Source organism: Nothoprocta perdicaria, unplaced genomic scaffold (assembly GCF_003342845.1).
Source record: "Nothoprocta perdicaria isolate Ctin4 unplaced genomic scaffold, notPer1 scaffold_62, whole genome shotgun sequence".
NCBI lineage: Eukaryota > Metazoa > Chordata > Aves > Tinamiformes > Tinamidae > Nothoprocta > Nothoprocta perdicaria.
In genome coordinates, this window is record NW_020455888.1 from 739,270 (window position 1) to 753,045 (window position 13,776).

General features: G+C 44.0%; 1 protein-coding gene across 1 annotated transcript in view; it reads left to right on the forward strand.

Annotated features, from left to right (window-relative positions):
- Window positions 1–6,569, forward strand: part of NUP58 (nucleoporin 58) — a 28,066-nt gene extending 21,497 nt beyond the window's left edge. Inside the window, exons 15-16 of the mRNA XM_026049809.1 lie at window positions 2,624–2,719; window positions 4,965–6,569. Of these exons, the coding sequence (XP_025905594.1) occupies window positions 2,624–2,719; window positions 4,965–5,134 (266 nt within the window). The 3' untranslated portion in view covers window positions 5,135–6,569. The remainder of the gene's footprint in view (window positions 1–2,623; window positions 2,720–4,964) is intronic.
- Window positions 6,570–13,776: the final 7,207 nt, after the last annotated feature.

Genomic DNA, 13,776 nt, shown 5'->3' on the forward strand with positions numbered 1-13,776 from the left:
CTTCTCTACGGGAATGATCTTTTGCAGCGGTAGGCCTGYAGTTTGACAATATGTATTTTGCGGATTGCTTTAGGCCTCGCAGAGAGAGTTAAGTTTCATGGCCTCATACCTGGGATGAACAGGATTGAATAGTCACAGAGGGGTTTTTCTATAGCTAGGGAAAATGTGTTAGGTACCTCTCTTTGTAACTAGAACCTGAGTTCATTTTTGGGGTATATGAATGTTAGACATCTGAGACAAGGGGACATACAAGGGATAATCTATACCTGTGTGTACATAATGCATGTATGTACAGCTACTATTTGGGAACCCATTTCTGCTTCTGGATTAAGATAAGAAGACAGTGCACTGGGAAACGAATATAGTTCTAGGTTCCTGCTTGCAGAAACATGTTTCATCCAGCTGTCTGTCCCTCAGCCTTGAGGGTTAACCTCAAGGTTAGCCTTTTCTCAAGCCTTAAAGCAGTGTAACCTCTGAAAGTAAAAGAAAATTGCTACCATCAAAATGTAAATTTAGAATGCAAGGAGAGGAGGTGTATACCAAAAGTGTATATGATCATAAAAGAGTAGATAATGATCTGAAATATAAATACAACTCAGAGCTCCTCCTTTGAATGCAGTGTTAAGTGCAAGTCAAGGCACTTGTTGTCTTTGCAGATCTCCTAAAAGATTCAGAGGAGATTACTACATCTTTTGAGCATAACCATAGTGCCTTGTGCTCACTTCTCTTGTCATTCCCTGTCCGCTCTGCAGCGCCACTTCCCATCCTTCCATGTCGTTTCTTCAGGGTCAATATATAGGAATGGCTGTAARAGCATTTAAAATAATTAAACATCAATATCTTTTAGATCCACGTAGCTCCTGTATACTACAGGAGCTTAAAGATCAGTTTTGCCTTGACACAATCATCCTGAAATTATTCTTAAGTCTAGTAGTGTACTCTGTGAATTGTTCAAATAGAAACAGGTTTTCCTTTAAAACAAAACAAAAAATTGTTCCTAAATTATCAGATGACTCCTACCATGTTTTGGATGCCTTAAATGTATATTTTAGTGAAGGCACTAGAGGTTGTCTGTGGATGTTTGCATATCTTGCCTACATAAATTCAAGAATACTTCATTTTAAACAGTGTCTTAGAGACCAAACCTTAATTCTTTCTTTACTAATTCCCTGTTTAGGAAGGTTCTTTACTTGCACTTCTATATTTGTAAAATTTTGGTCTCCTAACAAACTGAGAAGACTACCAGAAGGAAAGAAGCAGTAGTAGTAGAATATAGAAATAGTGAAATAYAGGAGTATACCCAAAATATCCTGGAATGGTGGTATTAGAAATAAAGAAGGAGAGTGTATGCTCCAAGCATTCAAAAATATATTTTTATGGAAGGGAACGGGCAACCTATTTACAGTTTCTAATATATACTCTCAATACCACACTTTAATTGGGAAACTTGCTCTTTTTCCTAATACATCTTTTGTGAATTGTCACTAATGGACTTTTGCACTTAAGTCTTTAAGATGTGTGGCATAGAGTTCCTGTATTTTGTGAAATATTTGCTGACAGATACTTGCGTGCCATTTAATAGTTTATTTTAAGTTGAGATAAAAAAGTGTGGCACTTAAATAGCTTTGCATTCAACTGATACCTGCCATTTTACATACTTAGAATTCTTACTGGTTTAAAAAATACAGAGGACTATGGAATGCTCATTTAGACAATATTGTCAAATATTACTAGTTTTAAAATGTAAACCAATTCTTTAAAAGAAGGGTAAAGGCTTCAGTTCAAATTATTTTTTTCTTGTTCAAGTTAAGTTCAAGTTAAACTTTAAATGGGAGCAGAATTTTCTGAAGTGTAAAGATTGTTCTCATTTTGATAACTACCTGTTGAAACGGCCAAGATTACAGAATATATTTCTTTCCTTTTGTCTGGCTTTTGTCTCAAGCTGCAAATACGAACTCATTTCTGTGTTTAAGTCACTTTATGTTAATAGAACTTGAATTATTTATCTTGACAAAAATATATTTTGTGGTTATAACTCTCAACTACAAAATGAACAGACTTGATTTTATTTCAGTAATGCAGTTATGGCAGCCCAATTTCGGGGGAGCTTATTCCATTCTGTAATATTAAATTCTATTTCCAAACCTATTTCCTGGTCTCTCAGATAGGAYGAAACTAATAAAGCCAAACTTAAACTCAAATAATTTATTCTGCTGTAAGTGCAGAAAATTTTTCTATAGTTGTAGATGAGGATTGTGGCTTTTTGTAATAAGTTGCATAATTCTTGTTTGAYTCTTTTTGAAATATTGGGCCTGTATACAGTATTATTTAATCTGCCAATTTAACACTTCAGTGGCAATGTCATAATCTCAGATACTTCACCTCTGATCATATGTAGCATTTAATTTACTTGGTTTTATTTTTTTAAGACTCTCAAATGCTTTCCCGCTTGCATGCCACTGTTTTCTTAAGGAAAGTAGTGCTCCATCGAGCRTAAGATATTCCTGAGGCATGAACCTTTGGAATATTTTGCTTACCAAACAGTGYTTAGAATTATGTTTAGTTTTTAATTGCGGTGTCTTTTCTTGTTGTTTGTTGTATGTCCTTGCTGTTATTCCCCTAGGCTTTGGAAGTAGCTCTGCCTTTGGAAGCAGTGCCACGGGCGCCTCATCCTTTGGGTTTGGAGCCGCAAGTAAACCATCGGGGAGCCTGAGTGCAGGTGGGTTGTTTGCACCCTGAGTCCCAAGCTTATCTCTAAGTGCTGTATCCARACATCCAAAACACGAATTTTCAGAAAAGATTTTAGGGTTTTTTTAAGCATCTGGTCAACGCTAGTATTTTTTCACTTGATAATATCCATCTAATTAGAAGTGGGAGTAGGGGATTTTAATCGGATAGTTTGAGACATACMATTGCAGTCACTTAAATGCTTAAGAAATATTGCTACACGTAACCTTGTAACTTAATTTGTGGCATAGAGCAATGACTTGATGTCCTCTCTTCAAAAGTAAAGGTAAAATTATTTATTAGAAGTTTTGAAACTTTTCTTAGCRTTATCTATTTGCTTATTCTTTATATTCTTAATAGCATGTTGTAAGTATTTTTTGTATATCCTCCTAACTTATATGTATGTGTGAAGTATTTTGAAAAGATTTTCATTGCAGTGGAACTATTGATTTCATTTGACTTATTTTGTACTAGTTAGTTGTTGGTGAGAAGATGAAAAAATAGATGTAGCTGCTCCCTAACACAGCACTGACATCTGTCGCTTGTGTAGATTCCCTGTTTTCTTTTTCTCTGGGAGCTGTTTGAATCTGGGGGTGTTTGTGAAACTGGGGCTTTTTGTTTCTTTGTTTTTTAGCATGTGTTTTCCTGTGGTGATTGTTTAATGACAGGTTAGAGAACTCAGTGTTCTGGGATGGGTGTTTGATACCATGCATCTCTCTTAAAAGAAAATCTCTTCTTGCTTGGTTGACTGGGACTGTTTCATTTAGCAGCTAGTGCTGCAACCATAGTAAGTGGCTGGTATTTATTATGTGAGTTCCTGGTACATTATATTGGACCAGTGTTCTGATATTTGCATTTTTTATGGTTAAGGTTGGGTTGTTCTATGAAGTAAGACTTAAAGTAGCTTAAATGTTATTTCATAAAGTGAAAATATCTCAATAAGTTAACTAAATATTTGTGAAGGCATAACATCCTGTAAATTCCTGATAAAACATCTGATTTTGCTGTATGCAAATTGCAGGCCTCAACCTTTTGCTTACTTTTAATGTCAGAATCAAGTAAAAGCACTATTTACATTTTTATCTTGTAGCTGTTTCTCCAGAGTCATGAGACTTCCTCAAGGACAGGACAGCAGGTTTAGGTTTATTCGTCTAAAATCTTACATGGGCCTCTGAATTAAAGAGGAGATGGAGAAATAGCTACATCTGCTTCCCCCTCTGTTTCCTGGGATGAGAGACAAGCTGGGTTCAAGTGCAGAGCGTCACCAGGAGCTCTTATTCTATATCAACTCATTTGTTACGAGGGTGGCAGGTTCTGCAGGTGGCACCTGCGTGTTGAACAAGTGCAGTTACTGTAATGTAAATAGGGAAGTCTCCTGAGATCAGGATAAACTTCCTGCATTCAGSTCCTTAACCCTGATCCAGGTGTTTTAAAGAGTTCCACCTTGTGCTTTGAAAGAATGGTGCTTTGGATAAAGCTTCAGTTGTAAGTGAGGGTATAGAAAACATCAGGCAGCTTCAGTGTGAGCAACTTCAGGAATCTGAGACCCCCAGTTGGTTTCTTATTCCTGTGCATTAAAAACGTGCTATAGAGCATTGACTAAAGCCTTGTTTTAATCGCTGGGTTATTCTACTTGAATGTTGTTCAAASTGTGTGTGCTAAGGATTAAGTAGAGCATATTAAGAATATACCTTTTTGGGCTTTTGAACTAGTCTTTTTCTTAGTATTTTTATTATTTGTAGATTTTCACATGTAACTACTATAAAATTATTCGTTAAAATTTCAGCTTGGAAAAGTTGTGTGTCTGGTGTTTTGTTTCTTCCTTTGGAGAACAAAATGAAGGCTTTTATGAACTACTCCTTAACTAGTAATTGAGGAATTTCTACCATTCTCTAGTAGTTTCAACTGTTATTCCATGGGGTCACGCATAACTGATAAAAAGTTTTTTTTAAAAAATGATAAAAGCTGGAGRAAAAAAAAATGGAATGAGTTGCCTGTTAAAGTTGTTGAGATCTGCAGGTAGATTTTATYCACCACATTGTGATGGAGTTGCCCCAGCTCCTTGGGGCAGACTGTGTTGGTGCTGGATATCCAGGTTTCCTCAGCAAGTGCGCTGGTGCTGTGGGTCCCTCTGGGTAGAGAGCAGCCCAGGCGCWGGTAGCAGCGGCGCCGAGAAGAACGGCCTCGCGGGCGCGACGTGACTTGTGTTTTAAAGTGTTTCTTCCCTCCCTCCCAAGGCTTCGGCAGCTCCACCACGTCCGGGTTTAACTTCAGCAATCCGGGCATCACGGCGTCGGCCGGCCTCACCTTCGGGGTCTCCAACCCGGCCTCCGCAGGCTTTGGGACAGGAGGGCAGCTGCTCCAGCTGAAGAAACCCCCCGCGGGCAACAAGAGGGGGAAGAGATAGGCCCCCGTCCGGGGAGACGGGAGGGAAGCCGCCGTGCTCRTCTGTAAAGTCTATTTTTCTAGATTTGATGCATTGATGAAACTGCATCCCAGGAGATTTATAAAAGAATTTTGCTACTTTTCCCTAGTCTGAAATGTAATCATATTGAACAGCTATTTTCCTGTGAATAGATACTCGTTTATGTATTTTTATTTTTGGCCTTAGTTTTAGAAATGTTCTATACCGCATTATCAAAGAATCTTGTAAAACCATCTATTTAACCTAATGCTAGTAGCAGAATATTTTTTTGTTGATAAGCTTTATACCATATGAATATATGCATATTTGTTTTTTGTACAGATAGAATATATTCTAGTACAAATACTAGAGTTCATATCTTCTGTTCTTGGATATGGCCTTCAAATCTACTTCAGGGTGTTTTTGTGTATATGGATGTAAATATATACAGTACAGTGCACACATCTGTGTGTGTGTATGTATGTGTATATATATAGTGTATAAAATAAACACGTGCAAACCTTGCCCCCGAGACAGGTCGTCTCCGTTGTGTGCTCACTGTCCACGCTGTTCTGTGGTCCCACATCTGCTCTCCCTGGGAGCTGCAGCAGTGGGTCCCAGCCTGTGTTATCACTACACCTTGTGTTTTGTTTAAGACCAATTTAACCTTTACTGTCATTAACTTGAGCAAGTAGTAGCTCTCCCTCCATTTTTGACCCCTTTTCCTTGTGATTTTTTTTTTCTTGCCCATACAGCAGGCAGACACTGACATTTCCCAGGAAATATTCCTGAACTGCTTGATTTGGTTTTTCTTTTTTCTATTTTTTCTTTTTTCTATTAACAGCAGTTGCAAGCTGTGGAGTGCCCAAGCTCCATGTGCAAGCAGAGGGCTACAGGCTTGATGCACCTCCCTGTGCATTTGGAGGCACYAAGCACTGCTATCCTGGTGAAACCCTTCCCTTATCCCTCACAGGAGCTGATTCACCTGGCTTCTCATCAGTGCTAACAGCACTGGCTTAAACGCTGTTGCATTTCAGCCCTCGCTGTGAGGCAGAAAACAGTAAGTTGCTGCTAAAGAGTAAAGGAAAATGATGTAATGTGAAGGTCGAGCTGTTGTGACCACAGAGCATGAACATTGCAGGGTGCATTTGGGCCTGTTGTGCTGCATTTTCCGTGCACAACGCGTTAGGGAGCTGGAAAACATCTCGGGGAGATGCTGCCTTGTGCGAGATAAATAACAGAGCAAGTGAGTCTTTGCCAATGCAGATACCGGTTCTAATGTGAACGTGGAAGTTTGGAGCCCAGTGTTGGTTTTATATAGATAATGTTTTGTGTAGAACATGCATCAAATGGACAGTTGTAATTATTTCCACAAAAGCACCTTTTTTTTCCCCCTCTGAAAACTGCTATAGCGCATAAAATTTTTATAGTACCATGTCAGTTGCTTTCTGTTGTTAGTGTTACTGCCCTTTCATACAGTAGATCATACGCGTTTGCATCCAGCAGGGATTGCCCTGTGGCACAGTCTCAGTTTTGTCACTTAATCGGGTTAAAAAGTAAGGGAAATGGAGCAGAGGATAGTTCCCTTTTGTACATTTGCATGGTTTTGCATCTGTGTGAGCATCCTCTTAGGAAGGAAAATATATAAATTTTGTGGGGGAGTTTCATGATTGAGGAAAAACAAAATTCTCAGTTTATTCTCATTTCAACTGTTTTGCCTTTTAACTTACATGGGGCTACAGTCAAGACCCTACTGTTTGTATTTCTTTGTTAATGCTTTTTTAGTAGTTGATATGTTAAACCACTGGACTGACTTTCTTGTAATGTATTAATTTGTGAAATTCTAAACGTGTACTGTTTTTCCACATGTGCAACTTACCATTGTGTAAACAATAAAACAGAAATGCTGTGATCCTTGTAATACCCGTTTGCCTCCGAAAGATCATTTCCTACCACTGTAGTTCTCCTGTGCTTTGGCTGCCCCCGAATGAAGCTGCTGCAAAAACAGACTCGGGGAAGCATAAAAAACAATCTCTATACTAACATGGTGTTAAATTCTTCTTGCTGAACCTCAGGCTGTGGTCTGATTTCTTATCATTACACTGTATGGCATGGGATTGTGACAGCAGTAAATAGGACTTTTGTCCCTTTTGTGAATGTTGTGATGAGAAATTTAATTTTAAAACTTCTTTGCATTGGGGCCACAATTACCTTAATTAGCCTGAGTGCGAAGTGGAATAGTCCCATGCTTAGATGTACAAACTGAAGCATTAAAAATAGGTTTTGAAATAACTTATCTTCATGTTTTTTTCCRGATTACTATTAATACCAATTCCAATAGGTATCATTAATAACTTTTTTCCCAAATTAAACCTTTTAATATAATTAGACTGCAAAATATAAATACCCTTAAGAAGCAACTTAGGTTTCCACAAGCTGTCAACATTACCCCAAAAGAGAATCTGACCTGTATTTAAATACCATGAAATTGAAGTCAACTCCAGATGATTTGTCCTACACCTCCCCCTTAATTTTTTTTCCCCTCCAGCAGGTAAGTGCACCAGAGGAGGACTGAAATCATGGTTTGCAATGGAGTGTCTGCACAGCTGTGGTTTGGGTTTTCTTACCAGTTGAGACCTTGGTGTGTCTGTTCAGAGGGGGTTGAAGCGAGGGGCAGCTGGGCAGGGTTTTCTGCATCATCCTGAGCACAGGGCTCTGAAATCCCAACCCAGCCATGCCCCTGCCCTCTGCCTCTTCCTGTTACGACTGTTTTGAGCCTTATTTGCTCTTTTTCTTATGAAAACAAGGTTGCAGAAGATAGCAGAAGAATGTTCTTTGTCAGTAGTAGTAATTCCTCTTTGTATTCTTCTCTTCTTCTCATGGATAAATGGTAGAAATAATCCAGCATCAGTCACGTCAGCTCTTACCTGTTAACAGGTTCTAGCATCTCTGTGGCCTCAGATGGTAGGAAATGAACCACTATTAGGTTTTTAGCAAGGAATAAGAGCAACTATGTGTACAGAAAACCTTCATACTGCAGGGTGTAAATCCACTATGTGCTATGCAAGATTCTTTTCTGAAATGCTTATTTGGGGGTTGAAGGGCAAAGAGCTGCTGAAACACAACAGCAGCCAGCAAAATCTCACCCAACTTTTAGCCCAGCTGCTCTCCAGCCGCTTCCCTTTCCCTTTGTCACRTTTTTGGGCCCCTGATTAGCTGCTCCAGGCCTGGGCAGATGGTCACAGGTCTCACCCTGGCAGATCTGCACACCTTGCACAAACATCACCAGCGGGGAGAGCGTAGGGGATGAGCACCAGGCCTCCTGCTGGCCACGGGACATCCTGCGGTGGGGTCGCCTCTTCTGAACCCAGTGCTGACCGGTGGCGGGGTGTCCCCCCAAAGCGACACCAAGCTTGTAAGGTAAACCCCAAACTGTGTGCTGGTAGACTGCTGTGTTCAGCAGGGATGAACAGGTGATTACAGCAGGTGGATGCGTGTTTTTTAGGTGGGTGGCTATTTTTATTATTTTATTTTATTTTATTTTATTTTATTTTATTTTATTTTATTTTATTTTATTTTATTTTATATTTCATTTTTCTCTCCTTCTGGAGAAAAAGACCTTCTTCTGGTTATGGAGTTTGCAATTAAAAAGAAGCCACAAGCTGACCGACCTTTAGGGGCCTGCCCTGAGCTCTCCCAGAGCGGGGCAGTGTGGGGCTGCCTCCCCATGGGGCAGGAGGCGGCCCGTTTCACACCCTCCCAAACCTCCCCGGGAGGCCCTGCTGCCACACAGGGTCTCACSTTCTGTGCCAAAGTCACTCGCGTTTCTTGCACCTTTTTTAAGGTAGTGATGTTTTAAATGATTATATCAATATTAGAAGTATAATTCTAAGCTGTTTCATTCTGCTGCATTTCGTTATCACTTTTTTCTTTTTTTTTTACTTATCCTTAGGTTCTTAATCATACCTGTCACTGCAGTTGTGAACAGCACCACTAACAGAAGGGAATATGCTGGATGGTACTTTAGCTTTAGTTTTTTTCCAAGGAATAGTTTGCCATTATTTCCCTATTTTAACTTTTATAACTTACTAAGAGCAGATTTTGATGAAGTTTAGAAACTTTTGCAACTTTCTAAGAAAGCTTTGGGGTTGGTTTTTACTTCCCTGGGCACAGATCTCTCTTGCATGGACAGCTTGGGATAATGTGGTCCTGGATAGGCCAGTGACTGAGTGGTCAAAAGAAGTTAGTGTTCTTGTTCCTTCAACCGGGGTCTTTGACCGAGGGAATTCCCTCTTTTTCTCTTCCATCCAGGTGTCACCGTACGGCACGTGCTTGGACAGCGCAAGGACAGCAGCTTCCTGGAAAACAGCACGCTTGCTTCCAAAATCCGCTTCTGAGGAGAGGCTGGCGCTTGGCAAGCACTTCTTGGCCTGGACATAGGTATGGGGATGTAACGTGGCATGTTGTGAAACCAGGACGTGCTTCTGGCTTGGTGCTTTTATAAATCCCTGTCACAAAAGCAGGCCGGGATGGCCGGGCCTGTGGAGCAGGGTGGGCCCAAGGCCTGTGGAGCAGGGCGGGCCCAAGGGCTGTGAAGCAGGGTGGGCCCAAGGGCTGTGAAGCAGGGCGGGCCCAAGGGCTGTGCGGGCGACCTGGACACTGCTGCTGGCGCGTGGGGACAGGCACCTTCCCCTCTGATGGACACGGGCAGTGGCACGAGGGTGAAAACACCTCCGTCTACCAGGGCATCCCTGTGCATGCCCGTGCATGGCACCGCTTCCCTGCCTTAATGCCGTGTGCCGGAATATGTTCCGGAGGGAAGAGGGAGGGTGTTTTACGTGGCCGGTGCCGGGCACAGCAGCGCTCTGTGGGTGCCGAGATCAAGCCCTGCTCCTACCCTAGATGTGCAGAAGCAGCTGGAGAGGCGGCAGAGCCGATACCGGCCCTGCAACAAGTGGGAATCACTGTCCTCGAGGTGTAGCAGCCGATACCATTGCCCTGCTATTAACTTCCTTACACTTGTACACTTGATCTGCTAAATGTTCTTATACACACTGATCTTTTCCCCACCGTGTGGCTGCTGCTTGCGGAGCGGCGCTGCTGGTCCCCTGCAAAGGCCCAGGCAGCAGACAGGGCTTTTGCGACGCACTGGTACCGGTTTGGGGTTTTGTGCCTTGCTGCTGCACCGGAGTTTGGGACTAGGGCATGAGAGACGAGCAATAGGAATTCTGGTGCGTTTTCCATGTGAACTAGTGTTGAAATGAAAAGCTGCTGCGTGCACTTATTTGAGTTGAAGAGAAATTTTTAATGATACTTCATCTAATTGTGCAGTCCCGCTGGAAGGACAGGCTGTGGARAGGTTGATTTAAGATTGATTTAGCCCCTAACACGCAGTTCTTCCTCTCTCTTCATCTCAAATATTTACAAATAATAATAATTATTATTACTATTATAAACATCCAGAGCTCAAGTTCTTTTCTCCCGTGTTAGTGGCTGGAATGACTGGCCGCAGCAGGAACAATCCCTCGGTTAGGAAGCTGCCTGTCCCCAGTGTGGAGCCGGCAGCTCAGCCGGCAGCTGAGCGTCAACCCGGGGTGTTTTCCGAGCGCGTTGGCTGCCCGGTTCCCCTCATGGAGCTGGAGAGCTCGTGGCGATGCTCTGCAGGCTCCCTTCGCTCCTGAGCTCGCTGATCRGAGCCTCCTGCAGCCAGGCCCTATTCCCGAGGTATCCATAGGGGCTCTGACAGGGAGGTGCCGCTCGGGGTCCCYGGGGGCCATGCGGACACTGCAAGTGCTGGTGCTGTCACCCCCTTTCTCCCCAGGCTGCTTTTATCACCCCTTCTCTTCCCCACGAGGCCCTTTGCATCACCTTGTTCTAATTATTTTCCAGGAAATAAGAGCCCATAAAAAAAAGCCCTCCCGTTTATGAATACAGGTGTATTTGAAAATATAGGTATTAAGTATGTTCCCTAAGCAGGAATAAAAGAAAAATAAATAATGACCAGCTTATTTCAGTGCTGCCCTAAATGTGACAAACAGCTTGAGCTTTCTAAATATACTGGGGGTGTTTAAACGGTGCTTCCATGGGCAGAGATATGTTAGTGTCAAAGATCATTTATAGCCAGTGCTGCAGCGGGAGAGAGGGAAACGCCACTCACTGAAGCTCGTGCGTTCTGGCCGTCTTCCTGCATGTGTGTGTGTCTGTATATATATATGGGTGTATTATATATATATTTAAGACCTGTTAGTGGGATCTGCACTCCAGCAGTGGCAGCTTTGGTCCCAACGCCGCAGCCRCCGTGTTTTCTGCTCCTACCCTTCCCACGGCCTGCACGTGGGGGCAGCAAGGCTCTGCTTTGGCAGCCCGTGCGCCCCAGAAGCAYCGCGCCTCACGCCGCGGTTTCTGACTCCAAGGGATCTGCTTACAAGTGAAAAAGGAACCTTTTTCTGTAAGTAACCCCTACGTACCTGCTTCTGCTTCTGGATTTACATTCGTTCCACAGCTTTGTGTCGCATTCAGAGCATTCCCGGCTGCCGTGAGTAACACCCAGGCCTGGGGATAGACGTGTCCTGGCTGAGCCAGCTCAAGGATCATCGTGTGATGAGTCACTATAACTCTCCCATGGGAGAAGGAAAGGAGAAGGTGTCAGGTTCCAAGGTCTAACTTAAAATCACCGTTTATTGGAATGTTGCATCTGCAATTGAAGAAGCAAATTCCTGAATCCAGCTTTCCAAGATTGCTGGTGGGGTTACAAAAAATGTGTAGTAGTAGTGATGCAGTGGTGATAACAGCAGGTAAGCATGAGGAGAGAGGTGCATAAAGGTGCCCGGTGAGTGCTCGGGGCTGGGCAGTACAAAGCGGGTGATCTCACACGTGTCCAGGGGCTAAAAGCTGTGCCTGCTGGTGGAGAGGGAAGCAGGGAAGGAAGCAGAGCATCCTAAGGGAGAAGGAGACATACAGAGCTGTCCAGAGCTCAGCAGCGATGGGCCAAGAGGAAAAGGGGGTCGGAGTTGGGATTGGGGTCCCGCCAGGGGGTAGAGGCACAGAAACGGGGACAGCTCCAYGCCTCGGCACATCCGGAGAGGGAACCGAGCGGGATTTGCTGTTTCCCACCTCCTCTTGCCGGGGCGCTCTCGGTTTCCCCCTTCTCGTGCTGCCCGGCAAGCGGGGGCTCCGCCAGGACGCGGGTCTCCCCCCGTGACCACCCAGGGCTCCCATGGGTGCCTCCGGCTTTACCCACCGAGCAGGAGACGCTGAGGACAACAAAACCCTCTGGTGCCTCCGCGTTGCCTCTCTTGGTGACTCCTTTCTGCAGAAACATCTGTCTGTGCGAGGCTTAGGCGAGCCAGGCTTAGGCGAGSTAGGGAAGGGAGGCGCTTTGGGCTCTGAAGTCTCCTCAGTCTTCCTGAGAAGTCCCCACGTGCAGAACTGTCCCTTCAGCAACAGCAGYGGTAATAAAACACCCAACCCCTTTGAAGCTGTTGTAACAAGCAGAGCATCTGCTGGTGCAACCGCTGCGTCCACCTGCAAGGTAGGGAGACCCCCTGCTCAGAGACACCGGAGCACCGCGGCAAAACCGTGACGGAAACTGCCTTTTTCAGGGGTTTTTGTTTTGTTTTGTTTTGTTTTAGTTTAGTTTTTCCAATGGCTAAAAGAGCCAACTCGAACATATCATACTTTTCACAGCTCAAGTGAAAAGACATGTTGGAGGAAACGAAAGAGTTTAAGGACAGCTTATGAGTTCCTCAAAYGAAGGCAAAGTAAAACTTTGTATTTTCCTGTATTTTCCTGCTTTTGTCTTGAGAAGGTCGAAGAAAACGTTTATGAGCCCAAGTTACTGTAACTGCAGTCCAAGTCTGCAGACTTGTAGAAGAAGTCGAGGCAGGTGCTGTCGGGACTTCTAGATCACGTGGTCGTTGCTGAAAGCCTCCAAGCTTCCAAAACCTTGGCCGCTCTGACGGGACATTTCAGTCACATCCGAACGATGCCGGGCTGGGCAGCCTTGCAGGACTCGGCATCTTAATCATGGCTTCAATCTGCTCCGAAGTGAAGTCATGAAAACTCTAGGCAAGCAAGTGAATTAAAAAGCTGAAGAGGGAGCACATGCTATACACAAGTAGGTGAATATTATATATATAATAATATATATATCCTCAAAGAAGCACTGTGCATACACAGTGCAGATAGGTACTCTCTTTCTGCATATAGTGTGTATATACCATACACACCATACATATATATACACATCATATGTGCAYACAGTACCTATCTCTGTATGTGTATATATGTACATACACATGCACATTAAATATATACACACCCTATATGTACATATAGAGAGAGTACCTATCTATACGTGTRCTATACATATGTGTAGGGCTTCTTTGCGGAGAGGGGCGGCGTTAGGGCCGCTCGAGGGCTCCACACAAGCGCCGGCCCGTGCGGGGCCGGGCACGTCCAGGGCAGCTTCCCCCCGAGCCCGAAGAGCCGCCACGGCGGGATGGGCGCTGCGTGGCGGGTGGGGACGGGAAAGGGCGCGCGGGAACGCCTCGGGACGGGCAGGGCGCGGGAAGCCCCCGGGAACCCCCCGGGAACCCCGCGGGACGGGCAGGGCGCGGGAAGCCCCCGGGAACCGCCCGGGAACC